This window comes from Oreochromis niloticus, linkage group LG6, assembly GCF_001858045.2.
Source record: "Oreochromis niloticus isolate F11D_XX linkage group LG6, O_niloticus_UMD_NMBU, whole genome shotgun sequence".
Classification (NCBI taxonomy): domain Eukaryota; kingdom Metazoa; phylum Chordata; class Actinopteri; order Cichliformes; family Cichlidae; genus Oreochromis; species Oreochromis niloticus.
The window spans coordinates 15,940,036-15,954,562 of NC_031971.2; the positions used below are offsets into that span (position 1 = coordinate 15,940,036).

The 14,527-nt window shown below is 40.9% G+C and overlaps 1 protein-coding gene across 2 annotated transcripts in view; it reads left to right on the forward strand.

Annotated features, from left to right (window-relative positions):
- The window catches only part of nr3c2 (nuclear receptor subfamily 3, group C, member 2), an 87,743-nt gene that overhangs the window by 58,540 nt on the left and 14,676 nt on the right, over positions 1 to 14,527 (forward strand). For both annotated transcript variants that reach the window (XM_003449674.5, XM_025907629.1), the window contains 3 exons: positions 6,208 to 6,546; positions 8,083 to 8,227; positions 12,233 to 12,363. In XM_003449674.5, coding sequence (XP_003449722.1) covers positions 6,208 to 6,546; positions 8,083 to 8,227; positions 12,233 to 12,363 — 615 coding nt within the window. The remainder of the gene's footprint in view (positions 1 to 6,207; positions 6,547 to 8,082; positions 8,228 to 12,232; positions 12,364 to 14,527) is intronic.

The window sequence follows — 14,527 nt, forward strand, 5'->3', positions numbered from 1 at the left end:
CACAATGTTCACTGTCCGTGAAGAGCTGGGTATACGAGGATAATAAGTCTATAGGTGGATGCAGGGGTGAAGCTGGATTTTAAAGCAGAATACCACAGCTAGATAGCCACAGTATTATAAAGTGTTAGTCATTCAGTCACATTAAACATTGCCCTTCAGCACAGCAAGTTCAGCACACATGGGGCTGGAAAATGGCACCAAAAAAGTAGTTTGATTACAGATACCCTCCAGTAACTAGCCACATACAATACTTTCACACCCAGCAATGTATGAGCACTCATAGCTTGAAGTAGTGAACAAGTAGTTGAACAGCTTGAACACTGTCTCTTCTCTCTCTTCTTTCAGTATTTCTACGAGGTGTTGAAAAGCATCATATGACCATGAGTCACAAATAAATAAAACTTAAGGTTGCCAGCAAGTGTATTTCTGAGTAGCAGCAGTGTAATCCATTGAAAGAGACTTCAGCTGTTTATATAATTACTGTATGCTGTGAAGACCAGTAAAGAAAGCTGACATGTTCCCAAAACTTAATAATAGACATATTTTTGTAATGCTCTTTTAATATCAGAATTTTTTTTGTGAAGTTTGCCTTCCAGCCAACAAATCTGAGAATATTATTTCATGCTGTGTAAAGTGTAAGTAGTCCCTTTTATAAATATATATTCCTACTGCCACTATAGCATCATTTACAAGAGACATGGGATCTGTACCATGACGCATGTTCAATCTGGAAGTCATCTGCCTTCACTTTGGCTACCAGTGGTTGTCCTGGCAACATTAAGCTAGTTATTGGCTGATTCTTTTAACTTGGAGCATCTCCGTGTGAAAGAGGCAGAGTTGACCAGAAGCAACATTATCAGAATCATGAGTGAAGGATGAGTTGCAGTGATTCGAGCAGATAAATCAAACCCCAGATGGATAACCCCTCTATCGTACAGGCACCACTGAGTTAGTCAGTTCAGCCCACAGCTACAGTAAGTGCAAATATGTAGAAAGCAACTATAAAAAACAACAAATTAGCATCATTTTAAAGAACTTTAAGAAAAAAGTAATGGACTAGCTACATGAATTTAAAGCAGCTCATGCAAATTACACCAACCTAGTGAGAGCCGAGAGCACAAAGAAATAGCAAATTTGGTAACTGTATCTAGTATGTGATATTTCTTATCGTTAAAACAAACCTGAAATACCACTGAAAATTTAGCTTATTGACATTTGTTTATTATCTAACGAGTAACAACAGCTTTATGTGGCTCAATAGTGGATTATACATGTGGCAACAAGTGAAAGCTCTGGTTTGATCCCGGGATGAGACAAAAATCACTTTGAGTCAGGAAGAAGGAAAAAAAAAATCTGTCAAATGAAACATGGGGGAACTACCTGCTGTGGTAACCCCAACAGGTTTGTGAGGTGTCGTCGTAGACGGCATTGATTTTTATAGTCTCGATTGATGCCACGAGGTTAGCGATTTCACCGTCCTCGTCTTGGTTTGGAATAAAAAGAAGAAAAAAACAGACAGTGATGAGGAGAGGCGGGTCTGTCTGTAAAACCAGTTGTTAATTGGCTAATGGCTTGTTAATCACAAGCAAATGAGCTTATTGTGGCAAATCCTCTTTTTGAAACATAGTATGACCAGGATTTACAAACTAGATGTAATATTTTTCATTCAGCATGACCCAGAATGAGCAGAAAAATGTTTACAGAGGTCAAGTCAGAAAGCTGTTTTCCCACAGTGAACTATAGTACGGGAAGGCTCTTTGTAATCACAGCTATCGCCATCTGGTGGACTTCGGGTAAAGTGCAGGTTGAAGGTGCTCATTTTTCCAACCTAAAGCTAGAACCGTGTTTTATATTGTCTTTGGGTATGTCTGTGTGTGCCATATATGTTACTGGTAAAAACAGCTTCGGAAGAGAACTCATTATTGCTACGAACAATAGGCAGCCAGGAAAACTAGCTTGAAGTAACAGCGTGCAGTTACGTCAGAGAGACATCTAGCAAGTAAACTCAGATATCAAAAAAAGGTGGAGCATTAGCTGCTAACGTTAGCAAACAATATCCTTTTCTCCATGTAATTAATAGTCTGAGTAAAAGAAAGAGGCTTGATATGAATTGGAATATTGTAAACACTCAATAATTTACAATGGTGTCTGTAAATATTACACTGCATGCACTGATAAGAAAAATCTGTGCGCTGTAACAAAAAAAAAAACAGTTATAATTGTGATAAGAAATGCAGAACTGACTGTTTTATGTTTAAATATTATCTGAAAGCAAACACATTTTCTATGCACTGAGAAGAGGCGAACGTGTCAGTAATAAGCAACCTCACCGGCTAATAGGAGTAGATAGGTGGGTGCAAGGATGAAGGTGTCTTCTAATATGTCAGAAGCAGCAGTGTTGGTGTCTGATGCAATGTAGCACAACAAGACAATAGACACAAATTTCTAGGTTTAAGTAGATTACTCGATTTCACTTAGTCTGTCATGTAAAAAAATGATTCTAGCCTCAAATTTAGACACAGATGAGACCAGACAGGAGCACATAAAACTACAAGAAACAAAACGGATGCAGTGTTTGACTCCAGTCAGATGTTATAGTTATGGTTACCCTCTGATAATGCACCTCAGGCCTCACCACAGGCAACAGTTGTAAAACCAGCGATGTTATCGCATACGAGTATAGCAAGACGCCAGTTTAAAAGCAAACAATTGTCACCTTAAGCATACATAGCTTGGAATATACGTATCCTCTTTCTGTAGTGCTGGGGTGTTGAAAGGCATCACATAACCGTGACTCAAAAACAAACTTAAGGTTGCCAGTGAGGCCTCAGCTGTTTGTCCCCAATTCTGTTGTGATGACCAGTAGAGAAAGCTGCTGCATTTAAAACCATTTTAGTGAGGTGTGCCTGAAAGCTAACATTAAGGAAAAACAATTTCATGTTTTGTAAAGGACAGCAGTCTTTTTCATTTTTCTGGTGGTGGCAGAGTATCAGCTACAAGAGACCTGAGGCTGGCATCATGATGCAAATTGAACTTGGGGTTAGCTGGCTTCACTGAAACCAACATTTTACTGTTATTACCGCTATTATGAAGCTGGTTTAAACTTTTAAAGGCGCTTTTTAACTCCAGCTGTGAGCACACTCAGAGCTGCCGATTTGAATCAGCATCGGAGTCGTAAATGTAGTGCAGCGTGCAGGGAAGCACTGATAAATTTCATCGTGACGATGGAATAAAGTAAGATATCGAAAAGCGAAATAAAAACCACGTAAGCTGCACAAATATACTTCTTATCAGGGATGCAAACATGGAATCCATACAAAAGGTGAGGAGATTGTCAGGTCAGAGAAAACCTGCTGGGGTGTATAGTCACTTTACATGCTAATAAACTAATTCTGTCAGTTATTATGGGTTAAAACAACTCTGGCTAAAACATATACAAAGAACAGATGTGGGAGCTGATTAGGGGTGACCTGTTTTTCACACAACCCTTGAAGCTTTCTCTCGATTCTCTCAAAAAGATGCTGTTTCCTTCAAGCCATGTTTGCTTACATTAAAACTCGTTTGCTGTTCAACCGCCGTGTCTGCACATTTACACCCGACACATTGTCGGGTATTGCTCGTGGGGTTATCTATGAGCATGTTTGGAGCTGTTGATTAACATCTATGACAGAGCGATTAGAAAAGTATGATACATAATGAAAGAGTGATACCTGCAAGTTGAAATTAAAAAATAGCTAGACTTTTTTGTCTGGTTCCCTAATGATGAGGAAGCTGTTGTAAATATGTGATGAAGCATTGCTGTCTAATGCGCGATGAGATCAGTGGAACTGAAATGCTTCATTTATATTTGAGGGAATAATTTAACAGCGTGAGAGTTTTTGTTCTAGTAAAAGAAAACAGAAGGCTTTTACTGTACTTTCCGTTTCCAATTATCATCACAAAGACTCGCGTGTTAGTTTAAGCTGGAGCGATGAAGAAAGTGTGTAAAGACACTGACATTTTGGAGAAATTAAAACGCTGCTATTTAGGTTTCCCACACGAGATCATGCACACATTCCTCAAGAGTTGTCTGCCATATTGGATGTGATACAATCATTGGTTGCTAAGGAAACGTATTCCCCAGACTGACAAGTATAGGTTCCTGGAAGTTGGTGGCCCTGGCTAAGTCCAGACCCTGATGAAGGCCACATGCCGAAACGCATCAGTCACCCAAAAAAGTTGTTGTCTGATACATTAAGTGTCGCTGGAGTCTTCACGTCATCTTCTCCATGCGCCTTGGAAATAGGTGAAGTTGTGCCAGAAAAAAAATTGTGGCTCTGGCTAAGTGAAATTGGTTGCAAAGAAGGTCCTACCAGCGGTGGGGAAACTCCAGGCCTCAATGGCCGGTGTCCTGCAGGTTTTAGATACGTCCTTGATCCAACACAGCTGATTTAAATGGCTAAATTACCTCCTCAGCATGTCTTGAAGTTCTATAGAGGCCTGCTAATGAACTAATCATTTCATTTAGGTGTGTTGACCCAGGGTCATATCTAAAACCTGCAGGACACCGGCCCTTGAGGCCTGGAGTTCCCCACCCTTGTCCTACAGTAAAAAAGTATTTTTTGATTGCTTTGGTTGCTAGCACTTTGCTACAGTTGCCTGTAATGTTAGGGCAACCGCAGCAATGTACTAGCAACCACAACAGTCCTTGCCAGGTCCTTGCTAACAGCTTGGGGAATACCTTTTTTCCTACAACAGGTGGTTGCCAGGGGGTCATTGACCACTCTGTAGGCCTGTGTGATTGGGACTTTATACTTTTTTGCCAACAACTTCCAGCAACCACTCACAACCTGTTGGGAAATACTTATTTTTCACTCACAAATGGTGGTTGGCAGATGGTTGCGGACTGGTCTCTTGTCCTGTGTGACTGGGGTCTTGTTCACTTGATCCTACATAGTCACCATGATTGTCACACATCCAAAATGGCCCGAGGAGTTAACGTCACATGGTTAGTGGTCAGATGTCCTTTATTGGTTAGAAGCTCTGTTTTAAAAATTAAAATCCTGACAATAAGACAGAATTAGAAAGCAAAATTCTGACTCAACTAATCTCTATAAACACGTTATACTTTAACACTTAAGGGATGAAAATGGAGGAGGAATAAGGAAGGTAAAAACCTGCCTATACGAGGGCCGGGGGGAATTACTTCTCCAGAAGGAAAGTGTTAAATTTCAAGGTATTACAACTGCATTTGCAGAAAGCTAATCCTAGCCATCATTATTGTCTGTCTGGCTAATGGCAATGTAATTAGGCTCGTCATCAGAACTGTGATGTATGATACACAATGAAACCGCAATACCTGGAGATAAGGTGGTTATAGCGACAAAAGCATCAGGGCTGGGCTGGAGCCTATGCCACCTGTCACAGGGTGAAAGGCTGTCTCTTCATGTCAGCCTTGTGATAGATTGCCTTCATGCTCAAAATCACACCTACAGTTCATTTAGAGTTACCAGTTAACCAAACAAACCTGGCTTTGGGAGGAAGTTGGAGCATCTGAAGAGAAGTCACACTGACATAGCAAGAGTGCCTGTCAGGAACTTTTTATACCAGCAGTAGGATGGCCAGATGTCCCACCTTATGTGGGACCGCACAGAATTTTCATACCCCGTCCTTCGTCAGACAACGTCCCGCATTTTGATTGGCTCTAGTTAAGTTTCAGTTTAAGTATTTACCAGCTGTGCTCCCACAAATGGTTGATTTTTTGATATACTATGAGATTATACACCCTAGACATGGCAGAAAGAGTTAAAATTAAACATGCTTGTATCTGTTGTTTAAAAAGCTCCATGAGGAGAGAAGTTATGAAGGCTTATGTGCCTATATCTTTGAGTTTTGAGAGAACAAAGAGAAAATGCCAAGAATCAGATGACCCCCTATGAGGGGTAACACTTATATGATAGTATTGATAACTTATAACTAGTAATTAGCTGGTTTACAGTGCAGTGTAGGTAACTGTATTGCATCTTAATGTTTACCACCTGCCATAAAACTATATGATTGTGTGAGTAAACAGGAAATTGAACAAACACTTTTTATGTGATAGCAGCACAGCAGACATAAATGTTTGACTTAAGTAGTATGTTATTTATACCCATAGAGTGCCTGCCACATAAATAGAAAAAATACCACCATTAACACTGTTAATAAAGGCTCTTTTGTACCCCGCAGCACGGAAATCCAAGAAGTTGAAGCTGAAGGGAGTCAGCGAGGACCTGCAGGGCTCTAAGGATGGCCAAACTGCCACAGGGGGCGCTGGAGGCTACCTGTCCTCAGAGAAGGAGCTGAATGCCAGTGCTGCCAATGCCCTGGTGCCCCACAGGCCTGGGGTGGTCACACCTTTTCTGCCGCCCTCCATCTGCAGCGTGTTGGAGCTGATTGAGCCCGAAGAAGTGTACTCTGGCTATGACAACACACAGCCTGACACCACTGACCACCTGCTATCCAGTCTCAACCGCCTGGCTGGAAAGCAGATGGTACGCATGGTGAAATGGGCCAAAGTACTTCCAGGTTAGTGACCATTAGTGCAAGAGGGCTGAAGCCTAAGTGCTGTTTAGGAATGTTTGCTAGGAATGTTTAGGAATGTTGGAAAAGAGTGGAAGCAGTCCCTAAAGACATGTCTAAGAGAAGTAGGTTATATGTGCACGGCCTTATAGTTTACTGCTAACAAAAGAATTGATATTCAGTTTTATTTATGGCTGAATCGAAAAAAGTGGTAAGCTGGTAAAAATACCAGCCTAATAAATCAGAGGGGACTCTATATTGTAATTATGAAGAGGGGTTTTAATGAAGATAACATGCCAACATCTTCACTTTTGATCTTTTTCGGATAAAACACTGCCAGTTTTGTCAGAGCACCCAATTTTGATTTTAAATATTAGGTCAGGAAATAATTCTGCGGTGCTTCAACAAGATTAGAGATGAATCCTATTTTACCATTTAATAAAATCAAGATTAGGATTTCTTATAGAAGAAAAAAAAACAAAACTAATTTGCATCAGTGTTGCCAGTTGTTATGTGAACAGTTTTCTCATTAATTTTTTCATATACACCAGAGTACGGGAAGCTGAGAGAAAATAATGTTTGAGGAGGAATAAACACGTTCCCCTAAAATTCCAGTCAGTGGCAGACATAATGAAAGATGCCTCACAGGTAGCTCTTTGAGCCTGTTTAATTTGCTGTATTGCAAATATTTGATACCTCCACGGTGTCTGCTTGCCATATCCGGACATATAAATAGAAGCCAGACAGAAGGGTCAAAATGAGCACCTTCGACTTTCAGATATGCCCCCTGCCTGCATTCAGTTTACATTTGGATGTGGCAGAGCGACACGCAAGGCAACACGGGCCAGCAATGTCAGTAACAGCAATGTGCCCAGTCTCTTGTTATGTTAGTCATTAAGCACACATACTTTTCTGATGTCAACTTTAAAGCAGCCTGTAAAAACACACACACACACACACAGATCAGATGTAACAGTTTAGAGAAGACTCTCATAACGTGATATAAACTGACTAAACAGTGTTGACAGCCAGGCATTTGACATACCTTTCCCACAAATGTTTTCATACAAATCATTGTTTTTGGCAGATTGACACGCATATAGACTGAAATAGTCCCTAAGCCCTGATAAGTCACTTGGGTGTCCTTAGTTGGCCTGTGTGTTTCGGATAAGGAGGGGTTCCTTGCCTGAGTTTGATTGAGAGTTTGGCAAGTTTCCTATTTGAGTCTATTTTTGGAGCTCCGTAGATGGCATGCCAATATCTGGAGGCCTTGTGGGATTTGCATGAAACAAGAATGGGTGAATACTTCCCAGTGGTTATCATGTCTAAATAAAAAACTGGCACAAAACTGTTCGCTGTAGCACAGATACACGCCGCTTAATGCATAGACATGAATAAACACGCGCACGCACGCACGTGCCCGGCTAGATAAAGGCCTCTTTAAGTTGCTGCTTAAGTCCAAATGCATTAGCCCAGTGTTCCTTGCTGCATTTAAAACGTGACGTTATATCTGTCTGCTGTGCATGTGTTCATGTGCGCTAGGTTTCCGGAGCCTGCCCATTGAGGACCAAATCACCCTGATCCAGTACTCATGGATGTGTCTGTCCTCCTTTTGCCTCAGCTGGCGCTCCTACAAACACACCAATGGACAGATGCTCTACTTTGCCCCTGACCTCATCTTTAACGAGTAGGTCCACACTTCCATATCTGCAATGTAACGCACACACGGCTCTCATGTTATTAGATCGTATTGGTCGTAACAGTAAGCAGGTAGCAGGTAGCAGTACTGACACTAAATGTGTTAAGGCAGTGAGGAGATATGCTTTTTATCAACCATCTCAGTCATCTATTAAAGACATGAAAAAGCACAATTTGGTTGTTAGAGTAGTTAATTAGTCGATATAGTAATTGAGTGAACACCCAGGCTTAGACTGTTAGTTGCTGGTTCTATTTTTAAGCCACTCTTGAAATGTTAATTTATGCATAAACATAAGGAAGTAAGCAGTGCAATTTGGTTCTGTGCTATTTTAAGCATTTTATTAAGCCACCCAAAAGCTACTAAAAGGCCACAATGAGGTTTTGTGGTAATGACTTTCCTCTCAGGAAGTCAGGATGTACTTTAAACGAGGTCATAATCTCGCGCCAGATTTCTGGCACTTTACAAGAAAACACGTTTGTACTTTCTGATGGTCCTTTAATTGCATCAGGCACAGACCATCAAAGCCTGGCAAGAGCAGTCAATAGCCCAGTTGATCTGTGTTAATATGTTTGAACAGGGGAGCAAGCAGAAAGGAAAGGTATGCTATATATATGTATATATATATATGTATTCTGATTGGAGCTGCAGTGCGTGGCCAGTAATGAATTGAATGTTGTAGAATTAATCAAAGAGGAGAACGGTAACCACTCTAGGCAGCCTGCTGTAGAGGAGCATGTTCAGTCAGAGGCTGCTTTAAAAGCTCCCAACTAATAGCTTGTATAAGTCAATGTCACTGGGTCAGTTTGTCCCAAATAAATAAATACAGAGACACAAACAACCAAATAGGAGCACAAACTCTATTGTGCAACACAGCTACAGTAAAAGCCCTTTTTTTTGTTGTTTGGGACCTAGGTGTTGTATCACTGTGTGCTTAGCTCACATCCTGAGTTTCATTTAGCGGCAAATGAGACACAGTGGGTTAAGAATTGTGTTTCCTACTTTGAAATCAGTTTTAAGGGGAAAATCTTACGCTGTGATAGAAACCGAATGGTTTATGTGACACATTCAGCTCTGAATAAGTCCTAACACAGAGAAGAGATGTTAAAAAAAAGTAATAGCGTGAGTATAATGAATGATTATTAATCATTTATATATAAATATATATATATACTTTGCAGTTGCTGTGTTGGTTTCTATACAGCAGCCCTTCCCTTTGACAGATGGGCCTGGTATTAGGCTTGACAGAGCAGAGGAGATGTAGACTGGCTGTTGGTGGCGGCCTGGATGTTGGTCACATGCTTGCTGCTCTATCAGGGCAGCCTGGATGTCACTGCCATGTCACTGCCATCCCCGTTGAGTCTTTCTGAGCGAAGGTGTGTGTGCGTGCTTGTCGTTGTTGTTGTTGTTTTGAGGTCAAATATGGGCACACAATATGTCCATAACTTTTTGAGGTCCGGTCAGTCTTCAGGGCAGAGGACGGTGTCCACTTGTTTCTATAGCAACAAAGTGCTTATTGGCCTAGGGCATTAAAGCATTTATTGAGCACCCTGTCCCCTCACTTAGCTGTCTGCAATTGAGTCTAAATACAGCAAGCATGGATGTTCATTTTACATTAAAAGCTATGTACATCTGTCAAATTTTGTCCATTATTATCAGTAAATTCCTTCGTCAGATCAAACCAATTGCCCTAGATTCAAATATTATAATTATAGAGTGCAAACAGTTGCTTTTACTTTGTAAAAATGTGGAAACTACATGCATCATAGATGTTTAAAAATTATTCTGCTTATAGCTGTCCATATAGGAGGTGGCTGTGGCTCAGGAGGTAAAGCATAGAAGGTAGAAGATTGGTGGTTCAATACCTGGCTGCTCCAGTCTGCATGATAAAGTGTCTTTGGGCAAAATACTGAGTTACCCGTGTTGCTCCGGATATGTTCTTCAGAGTGTGAATGTTAGATATGAAGCACTTAGATAAAATTTAAAAAGTGCTTGTGTGAATGGATAACTGTGACATGTCGCATAAAGCACATCTCAAATAGAGTAAAACTGTGCTATATAATCCATCCATTACCATATTATATTTTTTGTTTCCTTTGTATTTATCTAACTTGTTACTTTCATTTGAATTTAAATTTTGAACACAGGCGAACAGTTTAACTGCTCAAAAACATACCTAAAGTCAAACAGCTGATCTAAACTTCTCTTTATTCTTTGTTATCAAGTGTTAACGACTCGTTGTCTGTCCTTAGTGTGTAAAACTGTAGCCAGTGGTACAGCGTTATTTAAACTGTGCCATTGATCCCGTGGCTGCTCAGCTGTCAATCAAACACATATAAGAGTCCTCCCAATGAGCCCTTGTGATCTGCAAAGACCCTTTTGTGAACTTGAAAAAAGAGAACACTAATTGTGATTTCATTTGAATTCTAAATGATTTCCTTTGTCCTTCTCTTGTGAGCAAATATATTTTTGGGAGCTCCTCACAGCTGAAGGAGACTCTGAACTCTCCTTTCTCCTCAGTCTTGTGCTTCTTCCCTTTTTTGCCTTAGAAACAGAGAAAGAAAAGGAAACCGAGTGAGAAGAAGACAGACACACAGAGATACAGAGAAATTGGAAAGCAAGAGGGAAGGAGAGAGATTGCTGCTGTCTTCTTTTTTCTTCTTCTCCTTCTTCTTCTTCTTCTTCTGCTTCTTCCCTTCCCAAAACCAGGCGCTCATTTTGGGCAGTGATTCAGCAAAATTGATTTCAGGAAGGGAGTGAGTGAGCGCGAGAGAGAGAGAGGTAGCGATAGAGAAAACGTGTGGAGACTTTAGAAACTCCAGCCCAAAGTTGTATCAAATAATATTACACCGCACTTTGCGAAACTGCTCACATACACGGCGCTGCTCAGCGGGGAAGCGGGCGTGCTCAGACGTCACAGTTTATCAGTTACTTAGCGGAGCCGACAGCTGCACAGTAAATACTGTAAAGGCGTTGCGTGTCTTTTTTTTTTCGTGCTTTAATGGGAATATTATGCACTCGTTTCCAATCGGCTGCTCCCGGTCCCCTCTACAAAATATTACATGTAGTTGTTATCAGAATAAGTCTCCGCCCGCGCTGCCTGTGTAATGATGTGGTGTCACTGCATTGTGGTTAAAAGTCCAACCTCTTTCAAGTCAAGGCGCACCACTTGCATTTAATTACTGTAGTCCTGATGCGGTGGTGATTTATAGCAGAGTGAAGTGGCATCCAAAGCCAGAGAATCTGTGGCATCTGCAGAGAGTGTTTCTGATTGGCTTGTGCTTTATCTCTTCTAGTGTTTCTTGCTTTCCTGTTTTTTGTACCGTTTCTTTGTGTGTGTGTGCGTGTGTGTGTGTGTGTGTGTGTGTGTGTGAGTTGTGTAACATAGCCAAGATGATTTTAGCGATAAAATGTGTGTGAAAGAGAAGGGGAGTGAGACAAATCAACGCAACTGGTGTATTTTTGACACTCCGGTGCACAGGCACTGATGCTGATTGGTAAGCATGCACATGCCTACTTAACATATGTTTATGTGTGTGCCATTTCTGCCAACATGGATGTGTTTGGAATTACACACAATTTTTCAAATGTGTTTTTCTTGTGTTTTTTTATGGGGATTGGGGTTAGATATGGGGTCTGATGTAGGCTGCCACAGCTTTGGAAAACTGGTGCATCTGTGCAGTGAGACCGTACGCAGCGCTCTGCAATCTGCAATCTGGGGGGATTTGGTATTCTGGTCTTAGCCCAGACTGGAAGGATCCTCCTCTGCACTGTGTGGAAACACTGTTTCACTGGACTGAACTAGTTTTGGTAGGAACAGAGCGAGGAAGCCTGTTAGTGAGTTAGCATCGACAAAGAAAATAAATAAATAAATAGAAATAACCAGTGAATGAACTGAGAATAAATCTGAGCCTGTACTGGGGAAAGGAGTGTAACAGAACACCGACACAGTTGCTAGTTATTAATTTCTTTTTTTTTCTGTCTGTCTCTCTTCAGGGAGCGCATGCAGCAGTCGGCAATGTACGACCTGTGTCTGGGCATGAGGCAGGTGAGCCAGGAGTTTGTGCGATTGCAGCTAACCTACGACGAGTTCCTCTCCATGAAGGTCCTCCTGCTTCTCAGCACAGGTAAGCAGTGGATTGGAAACCTGCACGCAGGCTCTTATTTATTCTCCACTTACACACCTGGCTATCATAGACTGCACACTAATAATCGAGGCATCTGTTCAGAACCACTTTGGACCTTCCTAGTACCTCGCAACACCTGCCACATTTCATGTGCGTGACTCAGCATTCAAACCGTAGGTCCAGGCTCCCAACATTTCCGCTGATGCCAAAAGTGCCCAGATGAGATGAATCCGATGTTTTGTGAACCCGGGAACGCTGACGGGCATCTAACGCTGTCTTTGTACTGCACTGTTTAGTTGGTGTTTTCAACAGCGTTATATAATACAGATGGACAAATCCCAAATCTCTTTGTTTTCATTTCATGTTGTGACCTAAAAAAACCTCCCTCATATTTAAGGATAGCGATTGTAGCTTTAGCAGAATCAGTATGTCATTGTTGCGATATAAATCCCCTCTCGCTAACTTTAGGATCACAATTATGGGTGTCATGATGTGGATTGCTACAGCGTGAGACAAGCTGCCTCTTCTTAACCAAAAAGGTTGCCATCTCACAAAGGAAACGTGGCGATGAGGTGTTTTCTGTTCAGTTTCACCACACACCTTCGAAACACCGTTGGCAGTATCTGCCTTCCTGGCGCCCACGGTTCAATTCTTAGTAATTCTTCAACATAGACAAAGAGTGTGAAAAATAGACTTGGTGTTGCAGGCACCTGTGGCAAAATGCAGTGTATGCAAAATGAAAGAGAGATGGTGTCATTTCTCGGTTGTGCTCTGGTTTATTTTCCGTTGCTGTTTTTTTTTTTTTTTTTGCCAAGGATTAACACTTGTGTCGCTCAGTACTGAGGGTCTCACTGTGATACCACCTCACACACACCACCACTACAGCCTCACAGAGAAGATACGTTGGACCAAGTTGCTCAACTGGAAACCGAAAGTAGCCTCTGTTTTTTCTTTTCACTATAGAGTGAGTGGCTGTGGTCAGGTCAATAGTAGCAGTCTATCAAAACTTTACTGTCCACACACACACACACACACACACACACACACACACACACACACATATACACACACACACTTGAATTAATGAAAAGGTAAACACAAAGCTTTAAATCACAGCAGAGACCTGATGCAGTCTTGCGTTTGTCTGTGTAGGGTGTCGATAGATGTGCCACATTCAGAAGGGCACAGAAAGGCTGTAGTGAGCGATCTCATGTTTCCATGTAAAAAAACTTGTTGTATATTTTTACTGGACTCATTTATTTGTTTAAATGAAAACTTTTTCAAATACTTTCAATTAAGTACATCTACTAAAATACTTAGAAATCTTGATAAAGTTGTACTTGTGTCAGTATTGCAGACATTGTACTTTATGCTCCACAGTCTGTATTTGTATTTGACAGCTGTAATTACTTATTACTGGTAAAATATACAGACAGGATATAATACATGCAATACAGATTTCTGAGTTGTAAGCATATATATCTGAAAATGCGTCTGTCTCCAGTTACAAAGAGAAGGATTATCAGAATGTAACCAGCACAGAGGCCAGAGGGGCTCCAGCAGCGCAATAGTCCAAACACATTGGCTCATGTATCATGGATGCAAGGCATGGAGAATAACTACAGTGGACAGTTTCAGCATATTTTCAGTGCTTGGGTTTTTTCTGAAATACAAGGAAGCTTTGGTGCCTGTAATGACTTCTGTCTTTACACAGCAGGGACAAAGCAAATGTCAGTAGCACAAAGAAAGTGTAGCCCACATTTCTTCAGGTTGTTCCAAATAATTTTGATCCAGCGGAAATGCTAATATTACTAAATTGTATTTCTATAGCACCTTTCAAAACTGGGGTTTGATGGCTGGCAGAAGTTACAAAAAGTAGAAACTACAAAATGAGAACATTTACACTAGATAGACCATAATGTGTTATACAAAAGCAGGCTATGAAGCCAGAGAAAGTTTGATTTTTGAAACTGAAGGGCTGATTGAGCACTTTGAATGCTTTAAGTAGAGCCTTTAAGTCTTATCAACTTATCGTCTTAACATTTTTAAGTTATATCGATACAGGTATGGTGTTTTTAAATCACTGATATTTTTTTTTCTTTCGGCACACACTAAACATAAACAGATTTCCCAGTTATTTATGAGTCCTTGCTAAGATAATGTG